Consider the following 19669-nt stretch of genomic DNA (forward strand, 5'->3'; position numbering starts at 1 on the left):
TTACATGCGATCCAAACTCAGTCCTTATGTTTGAATAGGAAGTGCTCTTTCTTACTAAATCATCTCCTCAGTCCCCCCAAATAATTTTAAAATGCTTAGGTTTATTTTGTTTTTAATTGTGTGTATGTGTGGGTATGTCCCCGTGTGAGTGCCGGTGCCCTCAGAATACAGAGAAGCAGGTATTGGATCCCGGGAGGTGGAGTTACAGTAAGTCGTGAGCCCCATGGTGTGGATGCTGAGAACTGAGCTTGGGTCCTCTGCAAGAGCAGCGCTTATTCTTAATTGCTGAGCCTTCTCTCCAGCTAATCCTACTGCAATGGATGTTCATAAGATCCCTTTTGACTATCAAGGGAAGCTAAAGGGATCTGCAAATCTGGAGGAAACAGAGCTTTCAGGGGTGTTGAAGGATAATGAAGAGATGGCAGAGACTTGATTACGGCTCTGGCAAGTGATGATGCGAGGTGAACAAATTCCAGAGAGAGAATAAACCGCATAGGTTCATCTGCTGCTCTACTGCTTCGGGACTGAGAAGGGAGGACACAAGGACCCTCCCTGGTTCCTGTGTGAGTAGATGGGTGAGTGGTGGGCTGCTGTCTACTCCCTGCATGCTGACCATGCCCGATGACGACGCCCGATGACCGCTGCACCACTGTTACTCTGTAAGCTTAAATACGTTGGCAGAAATGAAAAAGTCTATAGGAGAGCTGGCATATAAAGGTTAGGAACTCACCAAGTGCCGGGCAGTGGTGGCACACGCGTTTAATCCCGGCACTTGGGAGGCAGAGGCTGGGGGCGGATCTCAGTGAGTTAGAGGCCAGCCTGGTCTACAAATTGAGTTCCAGGACAGCCAGGGCTACACAGAGAAACCCTGTCTTAAAAAACAAACAGACAAAAAACAACTCACCAAGTAAAAGTTTAAAATAACAAAGAACTCTCCTAGAAAAAGGTGGACTTAGCAGAGCAGCCTCCTAACTGATGTCACAGAGTTTATGTCAACTCTGTCAGTTCATTCTTCACCTCACAGCTGGGCCTTCTCTCACCCACCCTCCCAGGACACTTCTATTTACAGCCTTCTGTAGCTAGAGTTTTCCTGCCTTGCCCACAGTCAGGACAAATCTCTGTCACCCGCCAGTCCCACAGCTGCTCAGACCCGACCAAGTAAACACAGAGACTTATATTGCTTACAAACTGTATGGCCGTGGCAGGCTTCTTCCTAACTGTTCTTATATTTTAAATTAATCCATTTCTATAAATCTATACCTTGCCACTTGGCTCGTGGCTTACCGGCGTTTTTACATGCTGCTTGTCATGGCAGCGACTGGCAGTGTCTCCCCCAACCTTCCTGTTTTCTCTATTCTCCCCTGTTAGTCCCACCTATACTTCCTGCCTGGCCACTGGCCAATCAGTGTTTTATTTATTGACCAATCAGAGCAATTTGACATACAGACCATCCCACAGTAGCCTTCAATAATTTCTCACTGGTTTTGAAATAAGACAGAACACCAAAACCTTTAAAGTGGCCTAATAAGCCCCAACATAAATGTTTCTTCCTAGCCTCAGTGCCCACTGTTCTTTCCTTCCTGAGTCCCAGGCAAATACCATAGTATTTGTTGTAATACATAGTGTCGTGTTGTAACTACTGTTCTAGTGCTCTGAAGAGTCACCCTCACCAAAGCAACTTATATAAGGAAGCATTTAACTGGGGGCTTGTTCACCCTGTCTCATTCAGAGGGTTAGTCTATTATTATCACGGCAGGCAGGCATGATGTTGGAACAGTAGCAGAGAGTTTGCATCTGATCTACAGGCAGAGAGAGAGAGAGAGACAGACACTGGGCTTGGTTGGGCTTTTAAAACTTCAACCCCCACCCCCACTAACAGGTCTACTCCTACAAGGCCACACCTCCTAATCTTTCTTAAACAGTCCACTAACTGGGAACCAAACATCCAAATAGATGAGCCTATGGGGCCATTCTCATTCAAACCACCACATGTAGTAAACCTGTTCCCTCCTGCTCCTGGGCTTGTCCCACTCCCTCTATCTGAAATGCTCTGCTGTGCCCAAGGCCAGCTGCTAGTCACATCCTCAGAGCATTATGAGTCATGGCTGGTTGCCACTTCCTTGTATGGCTCTTCAATCACTCTTCCCCACTAGACTGTAATTCCATGTGCGTCTTTTATGTGGATGGTATGTGGTATAAAGTAGGTACTTTTTAAACAAATGCACCGTTGTGAACTTGTAGGTACCACATAGCTAGTGCAGGCCGTGGCATCACAGTATAATTACATGAAATGTCTGGGAAGGCAAATCTCTACACATAGAATGTAGATTAGTAGTCGACAGGACTATGGGATGGGGAGTGTCTACAAACCAGCCCAGACCTCAATGGACTATGGGTGGGGAGTGTCTACAAACCAGCCCAGACCTCACTGAGATGACGGAAATGTACAGTTCAGTCAGTTGACTAAAGCCATTGCATTGTACATGTCAAATGAGTGAATTTTATAGTGTGTATAGTGTATCTTAAAGGAGTTTAAAATCTTTTTATATTTCATAAGTGAAGAAATGAGGTTATTACTGGAAATGAGACTTTTATCTTCTGCTAAAGCTATGTACATGTTTCTATATTACTCTATAATACTCGGTATTTTGTGGCTCTTATTCTAGACTATTCTTTAAATACTGTTCCTAGGCATATTTTAACACTTTATTGGTCTTTTGAATATATTTTCTGGATTCTTTTTTTTTTTCCCCCCGAGACACGGTTTCTCTGTGTAGCTTTGGTGCCTGTCCTGAATCTCGCTCTATAGACCAGGCTGGCCTCAAACTCACAGAGATCCACCTGGCTCTGCTTCCCAAGTGCTGGGATTAAAGACGTGCGCCTCACCACCTGGTTTCTGGATTCTTATAATCCTAGATTTGAAACATTTGCGCTAGGTATGGTACATAGGTCTACGTGTCTCTGTATAGCTTTAGGTAAGAAGTCAGTCAGTATGAGGAGCTTCCCTTGAGATACAAGCAGCTAAAACTGGGTCTAGGGTTCCTAGAAAGGACATATACTAGGGACCAAGGTCCTTCACATATAAGAACATCTATAACACTAACCAGGAAACTTTAGGATGGCCCTGGCTCTGCTCCGATTTCAGGAGGAAGGTGTAATATTGGGATGGGAAGTTTTAAAGGTAATCGGAATTTTAGGATTAATAGCTTCAATCTAAATGTTCCCAGAACCAAAATAGTGTCTGATCTTCTAGCCCCCTTCCTGGTGCGCTGTGAGCATTTCAGCTGGTGTGGTTGGAGGCAGCCCAAGGTGAGGACATTAGTGGAGGTATATGGTGTGGTGGGAAGAAACAGTCCTGGAAACTGGCAGGAAAGACCAGGAAATGAATAACAGCTAAGAGAAAGCAGTTCCCAGCTGGGGAAGGAGGGAAGGAGGGAGGGAGGGGGAGAGAGAGAGATCCTCCTCGGTCCTGCTAGAGAGCAGTCCTAGACCATGGACCCTGAGATGACCCTGAGGCTGGGACACTGATCAGAAAGCTGCTGGCCCTTCAGTTTAGGCTTGCCTTGGTGTTTGTTATGAACTCTCCCTCCATTATCAGGGGCTTCCAATTCTGAAGAAAACCCTGCAGCAGAAAAGCAAGGCAAAGGATCTGCTTGGAGTGAGCGGGCCCCAAACCTGTGAATTGGGGATGTATCAGCAGAGGCAAATTTCTCAAATGAAAACTCCATCCAATGAGAGACAGTTCACACAGCAACTTCCTATAAACTTTTTATTATTATTATTATTATTATTAGTGAAACATTTCAGTGCTATGGGTAGAAATAAAACCAGGTCAAGAATCACAAGAAATGAGCCAACGGTGTAAAAAGAACATAACGAAAGAACATAACAATCATCCTTGTTAAAATCCGACACAAGCAATCTACACCAGTAACAATGCTCAGGGGGCCTTTTGAAGAATTCATACTGCAAACAAGTTAAAAATCAGCCGCCCCCCCCCCCCCCGTAAGTGAAGACCCCAATAGGGGTTAGTTGTGCGGTGCTTGTTCCATTTGATATTAGTGATCTCTGTAGAACACGAGGAAGTAAGGTCTACTGGGCAGAGCCTGGCGCCTACCCGGAAATGCCCAGACCCTTCTTGCCCTGTGCGTTCCTACTTCCCTGCCATCCTGTGGTGTGAGAATGCTGATGGCCCCACAGCCTTTGGGACCCTTCCAGGGTGACAGTCTCAAGAGAACACAGAGAACAGCTTGCTATTTCCAACCCCACACAAAAGGGGTACATTTGTTGTTAGTCAACCTATAATCCCGAGTGCGGCTTGTGGGTTTGCCATGGACCTTTTAGAAGGAAATACCAAACGTGATTTGAGCCATCACTGTTAGTAACCACGGCACTAATGAAGGATTAATCCGGTTTTGGTCTTCTTTTCTATGTGAGGTTCAGTCTACTATGTACATCATTAACTGCCGTCACGTCTGTGTTTAAAAAAATCTCCTCAGAGATGATTATATCCTGAAAATAGGAATGAACCAACTAGTATGCACTGGCTTACCAGTTTATTAGTGTGGATAAGTAGTTGCATAAAGACAGTCGGGGGTAGTGCACAGCTGTAATCTCAGCTCCCGGGAGGCCGAGACAGGAGGCTCACCATAAGTTCAAGGTCAACCTGTGCTACGTAGTGAGTTCTAAACCAGCCTGAGCTACAGAGTGAGACCCCGCCTCAACGCATGAAGACCAGGATATGCGAATTACCTAGTTAAATATTGATAAGGTCTAAAGATATTTGTCGTTATTAAGGATCAAGTATTTTCAATTTAGTTTTCACATTTTGGTGGTTTGGGGTATTTAATGTTTCTACCTTGATTGGTTGGAAAGGTGAAAGTTTAACAAATTGTCCCTTCAAAAGGGGACACAGTAGCCAAGCATGGTGGCTCACTGATCCAGCACTCAGGAGGCAGAGGCAGGAGGATCTCTGTGAGTTCAGTGCCATCCTGGTCTACACAGTGAGTTCCAGAACAGCCAGGGCTACATAGAGAGACTCTGTCTCAAAACCCCAAAATAAAAAAGAAGGGAAACATCACATATTGCTTTAGTGTCAAGAAAGGAAAATTTGGGCCTGTATATTAAAGCAACATTTTTACCTCCAAATATGTATGTGAGATCTCAGGTTTTTTTAAAAATTTTTTGTTTACATTGAAATTCAGTTTTCATGAAATTATATCAAAGGTTGGCCAGCCAACATACAGGGTTCCTCATTAAAAACCAATGGTGGGCCGGGCGGTGGTGGCGCACGCCTTTAATCCCAGCACTCGGGAGGCAGAGCCAGGCGGATCGCTGTGAGTTCGAGGCCAGCCTGGGCTACCAAGTGAGTTCCAGGAAAGGCGCAAAGCTACACAGAGAAACCCTGTCTCAAAAAAAAACCAAAAAAAAAAAAAAAAAAAACCAATGGTGGAGCTGGGCGGTGGTGGCGCACGCCTTTAATCCCAGCACTCGGGAGGCAGAGCCAGGCAGATCTCTGTGAGTTCGAGGCCAGCCTGGGCTACCAAGTGAGTCCCAGGAAAGGCGCAAAGCTACACAGAGAAACCCTGTCTCGAAAAACCAAAAAAAAAAAAAAAAAAAAAAAAAAAAAACCAATGGTGGGCTCTGAGAATCAAAGACAGTGCCCTCCACAATGGCTGAGGCCTGAGCGCTGTGACGCCGCTGTCCTTCAGCGACCTTCTGAAGAGAAGTAGCTGGCTCCTTTGCAGACACCTCATCTGAAGGACTTTCTGTCTAGCACTGTAAACACTTGTTAGAAAAATGATTGTCCCAGGAAGCAGAGAGCACTTAGTGAGTGACGGTGGGGGGGGGGGGGGGGGGGCACACAAAACACTGGCTGGGCCTAAATCTAAGGAATGAATTTAAAATTTTCAAAGTCCTGTCCAGACGAAATGCCTTCCTGGATCTGTATGTAACGTAAGCTATGGGCAGAGAGACTTTGCAACATTTATAATTTTACAAATACAAATTCAGTATTTGGCAGTCATCCTATTTGGTAAAGATACCGGCGGGTGGGGGGTGGGGTACGTGATATTGATTCCATTCTCCCAGAAGCATCTACATCAAAACAGCTTCGACGGAAAATGACAGTTAACCTATAAATGCTATAACTCACACTGAACTCTATTCTAAAGGGACCATCTGTCTTACCCTCACCAACGTTGCTGGGACATCCGCTTGCTCTACAAAAGCAAAACTTCAAAATCCTCAGGAGCTCAAAGCTATCTCCTTACAGACACCGCCCCACCCACGCCCTGTCCCGAGTGACTCCCACCCACTCTAGACTAGTCCAAAGACAGTTATTTTCCTGAAGGGATGACACATTGGAGGACAGAGCGAAATGCAGCATGTGATGTCTCCAAGAGGGGAAGTGGACACGTTTGTGTGGTGCATCATATGAAGCTATCATTTTATCCTGGTGCTACACACTTCCTCCTGTGGAAGGAGTTGAACGGAGAAGAACAGGAAGCCATACATAGATATATATTTTGAACACAGTTTGGAGAATGAAGCATACTGAATCAGGTCAGGTCAACAACTAACGTTAACAAGCGATGCAGACTTTGTATCTACAATGGGGGTCACAAAATCCCACAGTTCCCAGAGCCCAACCACAAAGTTTCTACACAAGTTTATTAGATACTTCCTAGACACATTAGGACAATTTCAGAGACATGATTCTATAAAGCATCCCGGTCGGCCATGTCACCCTGCTCACTACCCTCCGTCCAGGAAGCCCTCCTCACTTGCCAGCATTTCAGCTTCTCCCTCTTCTTGACAGGCCAGGAGCCTGAGAGGATTCAGGGTTTTCCCTGTCCTGGTCCAGATCAGGGCAGTTCACACGTTCTCTCACCAAACTCAGGCGACAGGTAAGTTCGTTTAGGTTCGTATGAGGGGCGCTCTTTCATCTGCCGTTCCCTGTGACAGGCAACAGAGATGCAGAGGTTAAACGTTCACGTCGGAACGTCTGTCCTGGTGTGAAAAGTTGAGGCGAGGTGGGGATGGAGGAGGTGGGAGGAGAAGCCGGTTCCGGCCAGTTCCCTCCACCCTCAGCTGCCTTTGCTCTTTACGGCTCTAACCTGACCTTGCTGGAGGACGGCTCTTCCTCTCCAGCCCCTAACACCAGACCTGCGCTCTCCTCTCTGCTCAGGACTCCAACCCTTAGCGTCCTGGACCGAAACAGCCTCCTTCCTGATTTGTAACCTACCTGGGAGCCGTGTCTCAGAAGCTGTAGATGTTCACTAACACTCAGGAAAGACCTGAAGATGGCTAATGACTGCTAATTAACATTGCTAGGTCTGTTTATATCTAGGAAAATTCCCTGGTAGATCCATAGATGGCAATGGTAAGCGTTTGCCTTATCGCTAATTCAGGCTTGCCTGACGAGCATGAGTGAAAGTGACGTACCGGCTGGGTTATCCAAGCCAGTATCACTCACACGGTTTCAACCAGTTTAATTCATCTCCTACTTCACATTGCTCAGACAGTTTAGCAGGATAATGGAGGGAGAAATAGGTTCTAAAAGCAGAAGTTGCTGAGCATTTTTAAGAAGGGTGCCCAGGCCAGGCCTGGAGGTTCAGGTCTGTAATCCCAGTCACCAAGGAGGCTGAAACATGAGATTCACAAGTTCAAAGCCTGGCTGGACCACAAAGCAAGTTCAAGGCCAGCCTGAGCAGCTCAGAGCGACTCATCTCAAAAATGCGCTTGTTTTTAAGGACTAGGCATATGTTTCAGGGCTAGAGTGTTTGCCCGGTGTGTGTGAGGCCCTTGCTTCAACCTTTAGTTCCACAGAAAAGAAAGGCTTCTACAGAAGAGCATCATGAGGAATTCAGACTCCTGGTCACTTGAGGGGCTGATCTGAGCCAGTTTGTCCTATTCCTTCTGGAAATAAATGATTCTCATGTAGCCTCCTGTTACCACTGCTATGGGATCTCAACCATAGCACCTTCAGATACAGCAGGGATTCTTAACAAGCATGCCACTGCCCCTTTGCTCTACAATATTAGAATTATTTTATCATATATAATAACAAAGTTTACTGAGTAACACTGAGCCTCCTCTGTGCTTTCTACATTGTCTGATCGTCTCCAGAAACTCACAAGGAGACCCTATCATCATTCTATTTTACAGATAATAAATTGAGGCCATTCCAATGTTTAATGGCAGAACTGGGATTTGAACCCAGGCAGTCTAGCACTAAAGCATTATTCTTCTTTCAAATTATTGTTTTCAAAGATGTGAAGTTACCTCCTCTGGAATATATCCAGGAATTCCAAACCCACCAAGAAAGCCTCAAATACCAAATGGCACCCTTCTATCACCCTGTCTTTCTCAACACACACCAGCCCTGCCTACAACTTGGTTCATTGGTAATACAACCACAAAAATCAGTGTTCCATAAAACCCCCAAATCCACCCAAAGGAGCCAGCTGACAGCCCTTCAGTAAAAATTATTGAGGAATTCCTCAGGTAAACTTATCAATAAGTGTGGAATATTCCTTTATACTATGTGAATATATGTTGCTGTGATTGGTTTAATAAAGAAGCTGACTGGCCAATAGCTGGACAGGATAAGGTTAGGCAGAAGAGCCAAAGAGAATGATGGGAAGACAAAGGGCCAAGTCTTGAGCAGATGCAGAGAGAAACAAGATGGGCATGCCATACTAAGAAAAGGTACCAAGCCATGTGGCAAAGCATAGATAAGAAATATGGGTCAATTTAAGTGTACAAGTTAGCTAGTAACAAGCCTGAGCTATTGGCCAAGCATTTATAATTAATATTGAGTCTCCCTGTTGGTTATTTGGGAACTGGTGGGCAGGAAAGAAAAGTCTGCCTCCAGACAAGAGAAATTCTCCCAGCCAGCACTTACCTCATCCATGGACCCCTGTCCTCGGCATGCAAGCCACGTGAACACCAAGCCAAAGAACACGCCCAGTGCCATGATGATGTAGGGTATGTTGGTGACTATCAGAGTTGTGTTAGTCACGGACTTCAATCGACTTGCAGTCTCTTTGTCAATGAGAACACTCTGAAGGGGTAAGAAATAGTATTATCTTGAGAACTAGATAGCCTCTGTGTATGTGTGCATTTCAAACAATATAATACAATTTGATTTTATAAATATATATATAAGCAAGCCAGATATACTGAAAAATCACTTAAAATTAGAATAACGAAAGAGGGAATTTACTCATATATTTTCTCTTGAAGACAACTATAACTCTTAGTATCTTTTCTCTCTTTTCCAATTTATGTTGAGAAATGTTGAGATAATGTGCATTATGGTTAGAGTATGAAATGTCCCTACAAGCTCATGTTTTAAATGTTGATCACCATCTTGTAGTACTGTTTTTGTTTGTTTGGATTTTATTTTGAGATAGGATCTCATTCTGTAGCCCTGGCTAGCCTCGAACTCACTATGTAGACCAGTCTGGCCTTGAACTTGTGGCACTACCTCTGGAGTGCTGGGGTTACAGGTGTGTGCTGCCACGCTGCACTTCTTTTGAAGATCATGGAGGCTTTAGGAGAGGGAGGCCTGGCTGGAGAAGTAGCTTCCTGATTCACTGTGATGTGAGGAATTCAGCCACGTGCCCCTGCTGCCAACCACGCCCATCAACATGGCCTCCTTGTCACCATGGACTGAAGTCCTTCTGAAATCATGAGCCGTTATAAACCTTTCTGTTGCAGGGACACACAAGTAAATAATATAATAATACCCTTTGCTTGGCATCAGGCGGTTACTACAACATTCACCTCAGCATTACCTCATTCTAGAAGTGTCTCTGGCTGCCTCAGGCCTCTGTTACTCTCCCTAGAACCTCATCTGTTGTCCTTGTAACCAGCATAACTGTTCACCTGTGTATGTGAGTTCCTTCAAGACAAGACACCTCAGCCACCTCCACCCAGGGGAGAGCACCCAGTACACAGTAGGTGCCTAATAAATACTGGCTGACTGAATGAATGGATGAAACTCTACAAAAGCAGTACCCAGGCAGTATCATTCCTCTCCTGAGTCCACATTACGGTCACCAGTCTCAACAAAAATGGTTCAAGTGAGTTGTGGTGCTAACAAGAATTGAAGAGAGAATTCCTAACAGAAAAAACCACTCTGGAACAGCATTGTAATATGAGAACAGAGCTTTCGTCACTCAGTGTGATGGGTGAGACATCAAAAGAGCACATGTCCCTAAGATGACAACAATCCTGATTAGTTTGCACTGACCAGTGTGTGTGTGTGTGTGTGTGTGGCGGGGGGTGCGGGCAGGTTCTGTGGCAGGTTTTTCTGTAACTGTCCCAGAATGTCAGAGCCGGGGCTTCCTCCTGACAGCGGTTTCCAGTGTCATTTCCAGGCCTAACATTGTTCTTTTCTCCCTCCCCTTCCCCTCTTCTCCTTCCTTCCTTCTTAAGACGGGATCTCACTAGGTAACCCTGGTTGGCCTTAAACTCAGAGATCCACCTGCCCCTGCCTCTTCTCCAGTACCAAGATTATGGGCATGTGGCACTCTGCCTGACCTTGATATGTAATTTTAAAAGCATTTTATTTGTTTGTTGTTGTTTGGCGGTAGTAGTGGTGGCAGTGGGGTGTGTGTGTGTGTGTGTGTATGATGGAAGCAAGAGTCGGGGTTGATCCCCTTATCCACCCTGTGGGTTCTGGAGGCCAAACTCAAGTTCTTCAGCATTGATGGCAGGCACCTTTACCTGCTGAGCCGGCTCACTGACCCCTGACACGTGACTTTTACAGACGCCGTCTTAAGCTGTCAGGGCTTCAGTGGAGGCCAAGGCTTCATGGGACAGAGCTTGGAGTGCCCTCCTCACCTCTCCAGCTTGTTCCCCACATAAGCAGCACCTCAGAAGGGCGTTATTCAACTGCTCTTGAGACAGAAAATGTCCAAATAAATTCAGACGCAGGCCCCTCCCACGAGTGTTAAAGAGAGCTTTTCCGGGGCAGCTTCTATTTTAAAAAGTCACCTTTGAGGCTGGAGAGATGACTCAGCAGTTAAGAGTATCACTGCTCTTGCAGAGGACCTGGGTTTAGGTCGGAGAACCCACATAGAGCAGCTCACAACCCCCTGTAACTCTAGCTCCAGGGGCTCAGATCGTGTCCTGACTCTGTGAGCACCTGCATTTACACTCACACGTGCACACACGAACACACATGATTAAAAACAAGTCTTCGTTTTAAAAAAGCCACCTTTTCCTCTTTTCAGAACTTAAATGGCACATCACCACAGCAGTAGACATCCTAATGGAAGTATCCCAAGCTTGGGCCGTTTAAACAGACTTCCTCCTCTTTCGGGACTTACCTCATTGAGATACATCACTGGGAAAACCATAGTCCTAATGTCTCCCGTTTCCCTACAAAGGCAAAGGATGGCATTATTTCATAGACATCCTCATGGAAATATCTCTCACCTGGAGAGACGTGTTCACACAAAAATGACAGTACACTTAATTCACTCAGTTACCTAGAATTGACTGTGGGCTTCTTAGTTATCTTCGAAGACACATATAAATCAGAAATCAAGACCATACCATTATCAGCCAGCCATGCAAACTGCACGTCTATGTGGTATTTTATCAAAGCCTAAGATAACAGATACAGCCATACAAGGAGCACCATTCAGTGGGAGCCCACAGAGGTTTCCTAGTGAGATCTGAGCTTGCTTCACCCAGCAGGGCTGCATTAGGGGATGGCTTGACCATGTGCGTGGTCACCAGGTGTTTGGAATGTTCTGCACTTGGCTGTGCTGGGGGGAGGTCTTTGGCTCCACCCCTTGGCATTCCTTTAAATAGTCCTTTAGCAGAGACAGAAGGGGCTGGTGGGTTTTGACCCAGGCCCTCCCGAGGCTAGTCTGTGTTTCTGTCTGTCTCTCTTCCTCTATATTTCTATCTAAATATTTCTCAATTCTCCCTGCTCAAGAGTACCCTGGGGGAAAAAGTAGGGGCAGGCCCCCCAACAACTTCGGAAGTTTCTAGGCCACCTACACCTGTCTCCGCAAGAAGGGCCCACTGACCACTGTTTGTCCACTCTCTACTCAGTAATTTAGGGGCGTTATTTTATTCAGTTCTTACAGCAGTAACATGCCATGGCTCTCATTATGTACAGGGTAAAAGAGGGGAAATCTTAATAGAGACTAGGTAATATGCCCAAGATCACCGTGAGTGAGCGAGCAGTGGAACCAAGGTAGTCATTCCATTTTGAGTCTGAGGTTCTAGCTTATTACTATAATATACTGCCTGAAAAATACACAGACAGGTGCCAGAAGACATCGCTGTAACCATGTGTGCTTCTTAGAAGGAACCCATAACATGGGATTAAATCTGGAGAGTTCAGTGGGGAAATACATCATTATAGATGGGTGGGTGTGTGGATGGATGGATGGATGGATGGATGGATGGATGGATGGATGGATAGATAGATCAGATTAGATAGCAGGCAGATGAATAGACACATAGATAGACAACACATGTGTGGTTTTATGTCCTTGAACTTGTGATCCTCCGCCTCAACCTCCTGGGCAGCTGGGATCACAGGTCTGTGCTGCCAGGCTCAGCAAGACCTTTGACCTTTGCATTTAGCTTCTACAGTGAGAGACTCTGACACTGAAGGGATCCCCTGTCACCTTCACATTCTTCTCTGGGAACTCAGGAGCCAAGTGTATATACATATCTGGTACTGTCCACATTACTAATACACGGGACACTCAGTACCTATAGAAGGTTGGTCAGAATTATGTATTTGATAAGTATTTCCTCAGATCTAAGAAAAATCCTACCGGCAAGTCTGGGCGGGAAGCTGTACTTGGGGATTCTCACTGTGGAGCTGTTTATGATGAAATGTGGGAGAGAAAGGCTGGATCAGCCTACCGCCACCGTCCAGATGAGAACTTGTAGTGGCTGAGCCCACGCAGAAGCAGAGAGAGTACCAAGAAAAGATACGGAAACCAGGGTCCGGAGTGGGGGGCATTGCCAGGGGAGTGGATAAATGCCATTCTGGAGCCACAGCCTCACCAAATGCGGGAGTCCCAGCAAGTCACTCAAGTGCTGTGTCTCCGTCCTCTCAGGTGTACAACAGGGACAATGGACAGATGTAAGCTGACGCATGTAAAGTGCTGACTGTGACCCCTGATGCAGGGACAGTACTGCATAAAGAGTGATTAGTACAAGGCCAAGGTGCTGTGAAGATTGAGACCATGCCCCACTGTTGAGGAGTTAGAAGTGGGCTCTACTCGCCCTGGTACTATCTATGCCTACCCGAAAGTCACGAGGCAAACCCCACCTCTGCCTCTGCAGGAAGAAGCAACACTTACACAAAGTCATCCAGTTTTTTCACGTAAGTGTTGATTTGGAATCTCTTGGCTGCTCTTAAAATAATTCCAGTCAACTGCAGATAAAAAGAGAGGGAAAAAAATTAGTATTTTTTTTTTCTAGCCACATTTTCAACAGAGTGTAACTCTGTGGTTCTGACCCACAGGGACCCATTGCCACATTTGGCAGGCGGAGTGAACAAGGGAAAACTGGTCCCCACAACAGAACTACAGGTACTGATTGTGCTGGGTGGCCTGGGCTTTGTGGGGGATGTGAATCCCTGGGAATCTGCTAAAATGCAGATTCTGATTGGTAGATCAGGGTGGAACATGAAACAAGGCATTTCTAGTAAGTTCCCAGGACAGCGCCACTTGGTAGAGCAGAGCGTGGAGCACTCCATCAGAGGCCACAAATTCTTTGTTGGATATGGACATGTGGGCAGTTGTCCAGAGCTAAGGGGAGGATGGCTTCCAAGTCCAGGGCTCCCCGTGCCAGAGTACAGGAAGCATGAGGCACAGCCCCAGACGTGTGCTGAGGGCACAGGACTTCACCTATCCCTTGGTGACAGGCCCTGCTGTTTGGCTGATGAGAGGGAACTCCATGGCTAACAGAGAAGAAATGCAGTCACCCTTGAGGGGTGGGGCTGCAGCTTAGTTGCCACAGTGCTTGCCTAGCATTCGAGAGGCACACGATAGCCCAAGCTGGCCTCGAACTTGTGATCTTCCTGCCTCAGCCTGGGTAACTGGGATCACGGGTCTGTGCCGTCAGGCCCAGCAAGACCTTTGACCTTTTCATTTAGTTTCTACAGTGAGAGACTCTTACACTGAAGGGATCCCCTGTCACCTTAACATTCTTTTCTGGGAACTCAAGAGCAAAGTATATATATATGTGTGTGTGTGTGTGTGTGTGTGTGTGTGTGTGTATATGGTACCGTCTACATTAATAATATATAGGACACTCAGTACCTATAGAAGTTTGCCAAAAGCGAATGAAGGTAATATTCCCATTTAGATCTGTGCATTCTAACAGAGTACACAACGGATCTATAATTCTGAAGGTGAAAAGCATTTGTGTCCAACAGCAGACTGACTAGGTTACATGGGTCCGGCCTCAGCTGGCTTTGGTGACTGAATTTATACTGCCGTTTTCATTTCGTTTTGTTATGCCGGATTGTGCCTAGGGCCTCACGCAGGCTGGGTCAGTACTCTATCACTGGGCTCTGTCCCTGGCCCCATGGCTTTGCTCAGCTTCCTTTCTCTCCTTTAAAACAGGTTTGCAGGTTTCTGCAGATGGCATCCACGGAGTTAGGACTTCCCATTAAGAGGCTTCGGGCCACAGCGCACACGATCTCCTTCTGCCCTCTTGAATATCCACAGAAGGCAGTGTGTCTCTCCATGCTTTGGACTAAGAGAACCTGCGCATGCACACGAGGAAGTGTGTACTCACAGGATTAATGTCCACAAATGTCTCATGCTCTTCCTTGTTTGGGCGCATGCCTTTAATGGCAGAAATGAACTTCTCATCGGCTTGGTAAAAGTGTGGGAAAGACATGAAGATGGGCGCACCTGCGTGGTAAGGGACAGAGAAATGAATGGTGCTGATGTTTTTGTTTTTGTTTTTTGTTTTTTTTCGAGACAGGATTTCTCTCTGTAGCTTTGGAGCCTCTCCTGGAACTCACTCTGTAGACCAGGCTGGCCTCGAACTCACAGAGATCCACCTGCCTCTGCCTCCCGAGTGCTGGGATTAAAGCGTGCACCACCACCGCCCGACAAATGAATATACAGTTCCTGACCACAAAAACTGGTTCCTAAAGGGAAAAGAAAAGTCATACCCAAGCGAGCTTGGCCAGGCTCACTCCCTCTCCGTAGCTCCTAGTCCAATATTTACACTGCATTTTCCGCCACCTGATGTGTCCCACATAATTTTACTGTACATCTTAAACCACAGTCCTGGTCACATTTATACTTAAACCGTTACTGAAGCTTTAAGTATGCCTTTTATCTATTTGTCTGTGTTAAGTAATGCTCCAAGACACTCTAGAAAACGAAAGCCCTTATCCTCGTTTTGCTCTTGAAGAAGCCGAGGTTCCCGAACAGGACCAAAATTTCCCAGGCACTGGTAGCTGTGCAGGACGTGTTCTCCCTGGCTGAGAAGGTCCCTCCTCAGAGCACACCCAACTGACTATGAAGTTTGCGCTGTTGTTGCTCTGTTTGGGGTTTCGCTGTTTGTTTGAGACGGGGGGTCTTATTCTGTAGCTCAGGCTGGCCTGGAACTCACTCCATAAGACCAGGCTGGCCCAGAGCTCTCAGAATTCCTCCTCCTTCTGCTTTCCAAGCGTTAAGATTACAGGCATACACGATCATGCCTGGCTTTTGATTTTGAGGAAAGAAAAACAGATCGTTTTACACCAATGGACCTTGTTCTCCTGGATAGCATAGTGTAAGAACAGTTTAGAGTCTCCCCTGTTGTTCATGGTCGCACATGCCCATCAGCCCGGCACTTGGCAGGAGGTTTAGCAGTTCAAGGCCAGCCGTGCTCACATAGTGAACAAGGCCAACTTGGGTTAAATGAGAACCTGTCTCAAAAAGGAAAATTTTTAAAAGGTTGTGTGGCTGCTGTAGAAGCAAGGCCACTCCTCCATGTTCTATTAACTTCTGTGCTTCCTTACTTAGAAGACACATTGAAGAGTGCCAATCCCAATTCCTGGTCAAGCTGAGTTAAGCCCAAACAGGAACACTGGAAACCTATTCACAAACAACGGGCAGGCCTGGACAAGTCCCAAGCTTTGTCCCTATTTGGGTATTATCTTGAGCTGCTGACTGTGGGGCTGGCTCAGTGGCCCGGGCTTGGCATGTCCTATCTCCCTTGTCCCTGCTGTGAGGAGCATTGAAGATTGACTGTCCTTTGTGTCCTCAGAAACTGCCTGCTCAGTTCCAAGAAGCAGGGACCGACACCTAGTTCTTAGTTGAGTTATTAGGACAGACTGCCATGATACTTGCCCAGCCTCCTCAATAAGACGAAGATATTAAGTTGTGGCCATCGTCCCAGGACCCAGAAGGCTGAGACATAAGGATGGAGAGTTTGATGCCAGCCTGAGCTACACAGTAAGACCTTCCTCAAAGCAATCAAAACCAATAGCAAAAACCAGAGGACACTGCACACCTGTCAGGTAAGGCCCTGTGGGTAATTCTGCTGTGACATCTCACTGTTGAAGTAAACCTTTAGGACTAGAGAGATGGCTCAGCAGTTAAGAGCACTGACTGCTCTCCCCAAGAACCAGGGTTTGATTCCCAGCACCCACATGGCAGCTCACAACTGTCTATGACTCCAGTTCCAGGGGATCTGACGCCCTCACCCAGGCATACATGAAGGCAAAATCACCAATGCATAGGAAATAAAAATTATATGTAAATATATGTATATATTATGATATAACATATGTCTACATTATATATAAATTAACCTTCAAGACAAAGAAGACGCCTTTTGTCAGCTGCGGCGTTGATGATTCTCCCTCATTCATGGACAGGACAGAGAGCTGAGGTGTCAGGAAACGAGGGGGAGAGCAAGATGCTCAGAGGGTAGCCACACAAGCCTGAAGACCCCAGGGAGCTCCTGGGAGCCCACATAAAGGTCTGAAGAAAGATCTGACTCCACTGAGTATCCTCTGACAGCCCCATGTGCCCCACGGCATGCGTGCGCACCCACTATACACATACCAATAATAATGCATTCAAATTAAAGAGAAAAGAAACACTAGGAAACTCAGAACAGCTTAAAACTAAATCTGCTTCAAAATCTTTGGGAATCTTAGCCAAGGTGTGTACTACCAAAACTAGTAATTTTTAAAATTTTTGACAGCTATCATCATCATTATTGTTGTTATTGTCATCATCCACACAGGGGACAGCGATGTAGCCCAGGCTGGCCTTGAGCTCACTATCCTGCTTCTGCCGTCTGGTCCTGGGATTGCAGGCATATGCCAAAATATTATTCTTTAAAGGTTGGCCTTGCACTATATATCAGGTTGGTGACAAATTCTTCGTTGCACACCCCGAATCTGTCTGCATTCTAGACGCCTGTAACATGACCTCTCTAGAAGGTCTTACCATTCTTGCAGATGCTGACATTCAACACGCCTGAGTCCATGCAGTTCCCTTCGGGTACACAGAAGCCAGCATTCTCGGAGGTATTGGCTAGTATTTCTGCAGGCACCTTATACCGAAAAGCAGGCAATCCCTCCACACTCTCAAAACCACTGAAAGTTATATGTACCGACCTGACAGGAGGGAAGAATACAAAGTCAATGTAGAAATGTGGCTTACTGGCAGAATGCTTGCCTAGCACCCGTGGAGCCCCGAGTTCAAATCCCAGCTCTGCACAAACAGGGTGTGGTGGCTCACATCTGTAGGTGTAGCACTAGAAGGGGTGGAAGTAGGAGGGTGGGAAGTTCAAGGTCATCAGAATCTGCATCAGGCCTCTGGCAGGTTTGAAGCCAGCCTGAGATGCATGAGCCCCTGTCTCCAATAAATAAATAAATAAATACATCTGTAAATAAATAAGAAATACAGAAAGACAGAGAGAAAGACAGAAAGAGTGAGAAAAGGGAGGGGAGGGGAGAGAAGGGGAGGGAAGGGGACAGGATGGGACGGGACGGGAGGGGAGGGGAGGTAGAATGGTTAAATAACTTGCCCAGGGCCACACAGCTGCTTAACTAGTGTTAAGACCAAATCAATAGCTACTTTGCGGAGTAAAGTGTGCCTCTCAGTGTGCCTCCGGCATGTACATGTATGTGCATTCCCATGCACGATGAGCGTATCCGCTTCTATCCCTCACACTTTGTCCTGCAGACAAAGACCGTGTTTAAAGTTCCTACCTGCAGAAGTCAGACGGGAAGGCGTAGAGGACTTCGTCCTTGGTTATCAGTGGATGAAAAGAATCCCCATCTGTCCCGTTGATCATATTGCACTCGTCTGTGGTCCACCAGTCCAGCGACCTAGGGTTGGTAAGTACAAGAAAGACTAAAGACGATCACGTTGGACTGTAGCATCTCTTAATGGTCAGTACCTTTCCAAGTTTTAGAGGGGCTGGCGCCCTCAGCATCTTATCCATAAGCAGGCACGAAAGTGCCAGGAACTAGAACAGAGGAAGGAAAAGTAGGCTCCAAACCAAAACCACTTTTGATAAAGACACCAGCCACAAATTCCTGTTTCCTTCCTCCAAAAGAAGTGCATCCTGCATGGTGTTTAGAAATACTGATTTAGGAACCAACAAGATGGCTCAGTGGGGAAAAGACCCTGGTCTGTAAGACTCACAACCAGAGTTCAATTTCTGGAACCTATGTAAAGGTGGAGGAGAAAAACGATGGCCACGAAGTTGTTCTGAGACCTCTGCATGCATTTCGGGGCACACTTGCCCCCCATCCCCACCCCTATCCCACATCATATACAAACACAACAACAACAGAAATACTGATTTCCTTATGGCAGTAACCCAAGCAGGCATTAATAACAGCCTTGCTCATAGCTAGGCCAGGGGCCGATGGGCTTTGGATAGAGATATCCCATTCTTTAATATTCATGAGAGACCATTAACTACTCTGTCACTAGTTCTCACTTCCAAAAATAACAGACTTGCCTAGCACAACAAGAAACGCTAACACTGAGTTGGTGTCGCACATTGGGAGCACAACTGAGATAGCATGCTTGAATACTGGTACATGTAGTGGACTAGACAGACGGTCACGATCCCTCCAGGTCCTTATGTTGAAACCCTGCCTCTGTGGAGTCATCAGGTCATGAGAGGGGAGCCCTGACATAAGACTAGTGACCTTAGATGAGACCCTAGGGACCAGCTCAGCCCTTCCACCACGTGTATGAAGTTAAAGTGAGAAGACGCCCCTGTAAGGAACTGCATCCCACCCACCCCCACCATCGTGAGAAGACGGCCCCTGTAAGGAACCGTATCTCCCCACCCCCTCCAGCGCAAGAAGATGGCCCCATAAGGAACTGCATTCATCCCCACCCACCGCCCCCAGCATCAGAGCTTCTGGGATATTGGTCTTGGACTGCTCAGCATGTAGAACTGAAGAATAAATTCCTGCTTTTTATAAGTCATGTGGCCTATGATAATTGGTTATCACAGTCAGAATGGACTGACACAAAAGAAAGGAGAGGGCAAAGAGTAAATAGCTATCCTCCCAATTTTAGGTCCAGATGGTTCTCTGAGTTCCTGCACTGAGGGTGTTTGCAAAGCGAAAACAGGAAATAAAGGTTGACAAAACACGGAAGGAAAACATTCAGAGAGCCCAGACCACATTCAG

At 46.4% G+C, this 19669-nt stretch overlaps 1 protein-coding gene across 1 annotated transcript in view; it reads right to left on the bottom strand.

Annotated features, from left to right (window-relative positions):
* Positions 1-3755: 3755 nt before the first annotated feature.
* Positions 3756-19669, bottom strand: part of Scarb2 (scavenger receptor class B member 2) — a 57145-nt gene continuing 41231 nt past the window's right edge. The window contains exons 6-12 of the mRNA XM_052735378.1: positions 18224-18343; positions 17457-17626; positions 14794-14912; positions 13350-13423; positions 11343-11394; positions 8909-9067; positions 3756-6957 (exon numbers count right to left, since the gene is read on the bottom strand). Coding sequence (XP_052591338.1) covers positions 6919-6957; positions 8909-9067; positions 11343-11394; positions 13350-13423; positions 14794-14912; positions 17457-17626; positions 18224-18343 — 733 coding nt within the window. The 3' untranslated portion in view covers positions 3756-6918. The remainder of the gene's footprint in view (positions 6958-8908; positions 9068-11342; positions 11395-13349; positions 13424-14793; positions 14913-17456; positions 17627-18223; positions 18344-19669) is intronic.

This window comes from Peromyscus californicus, unplaced genomic scaffold, assembly GCF_007827085.1.
Source record: "Peromyscus californicus insignis strain IS unplaced genomic scaffold, ASM782708v3 Scaffold_13__1_contigs__length_99412109, whole genome shotgun sequence".
NCBI classification, from domain to species: Eukaryota; Metazoa; Chordata; class Mammalia; order Rodentia; family Cricetidae; genus Peromyscus; species Peromyscus californicus.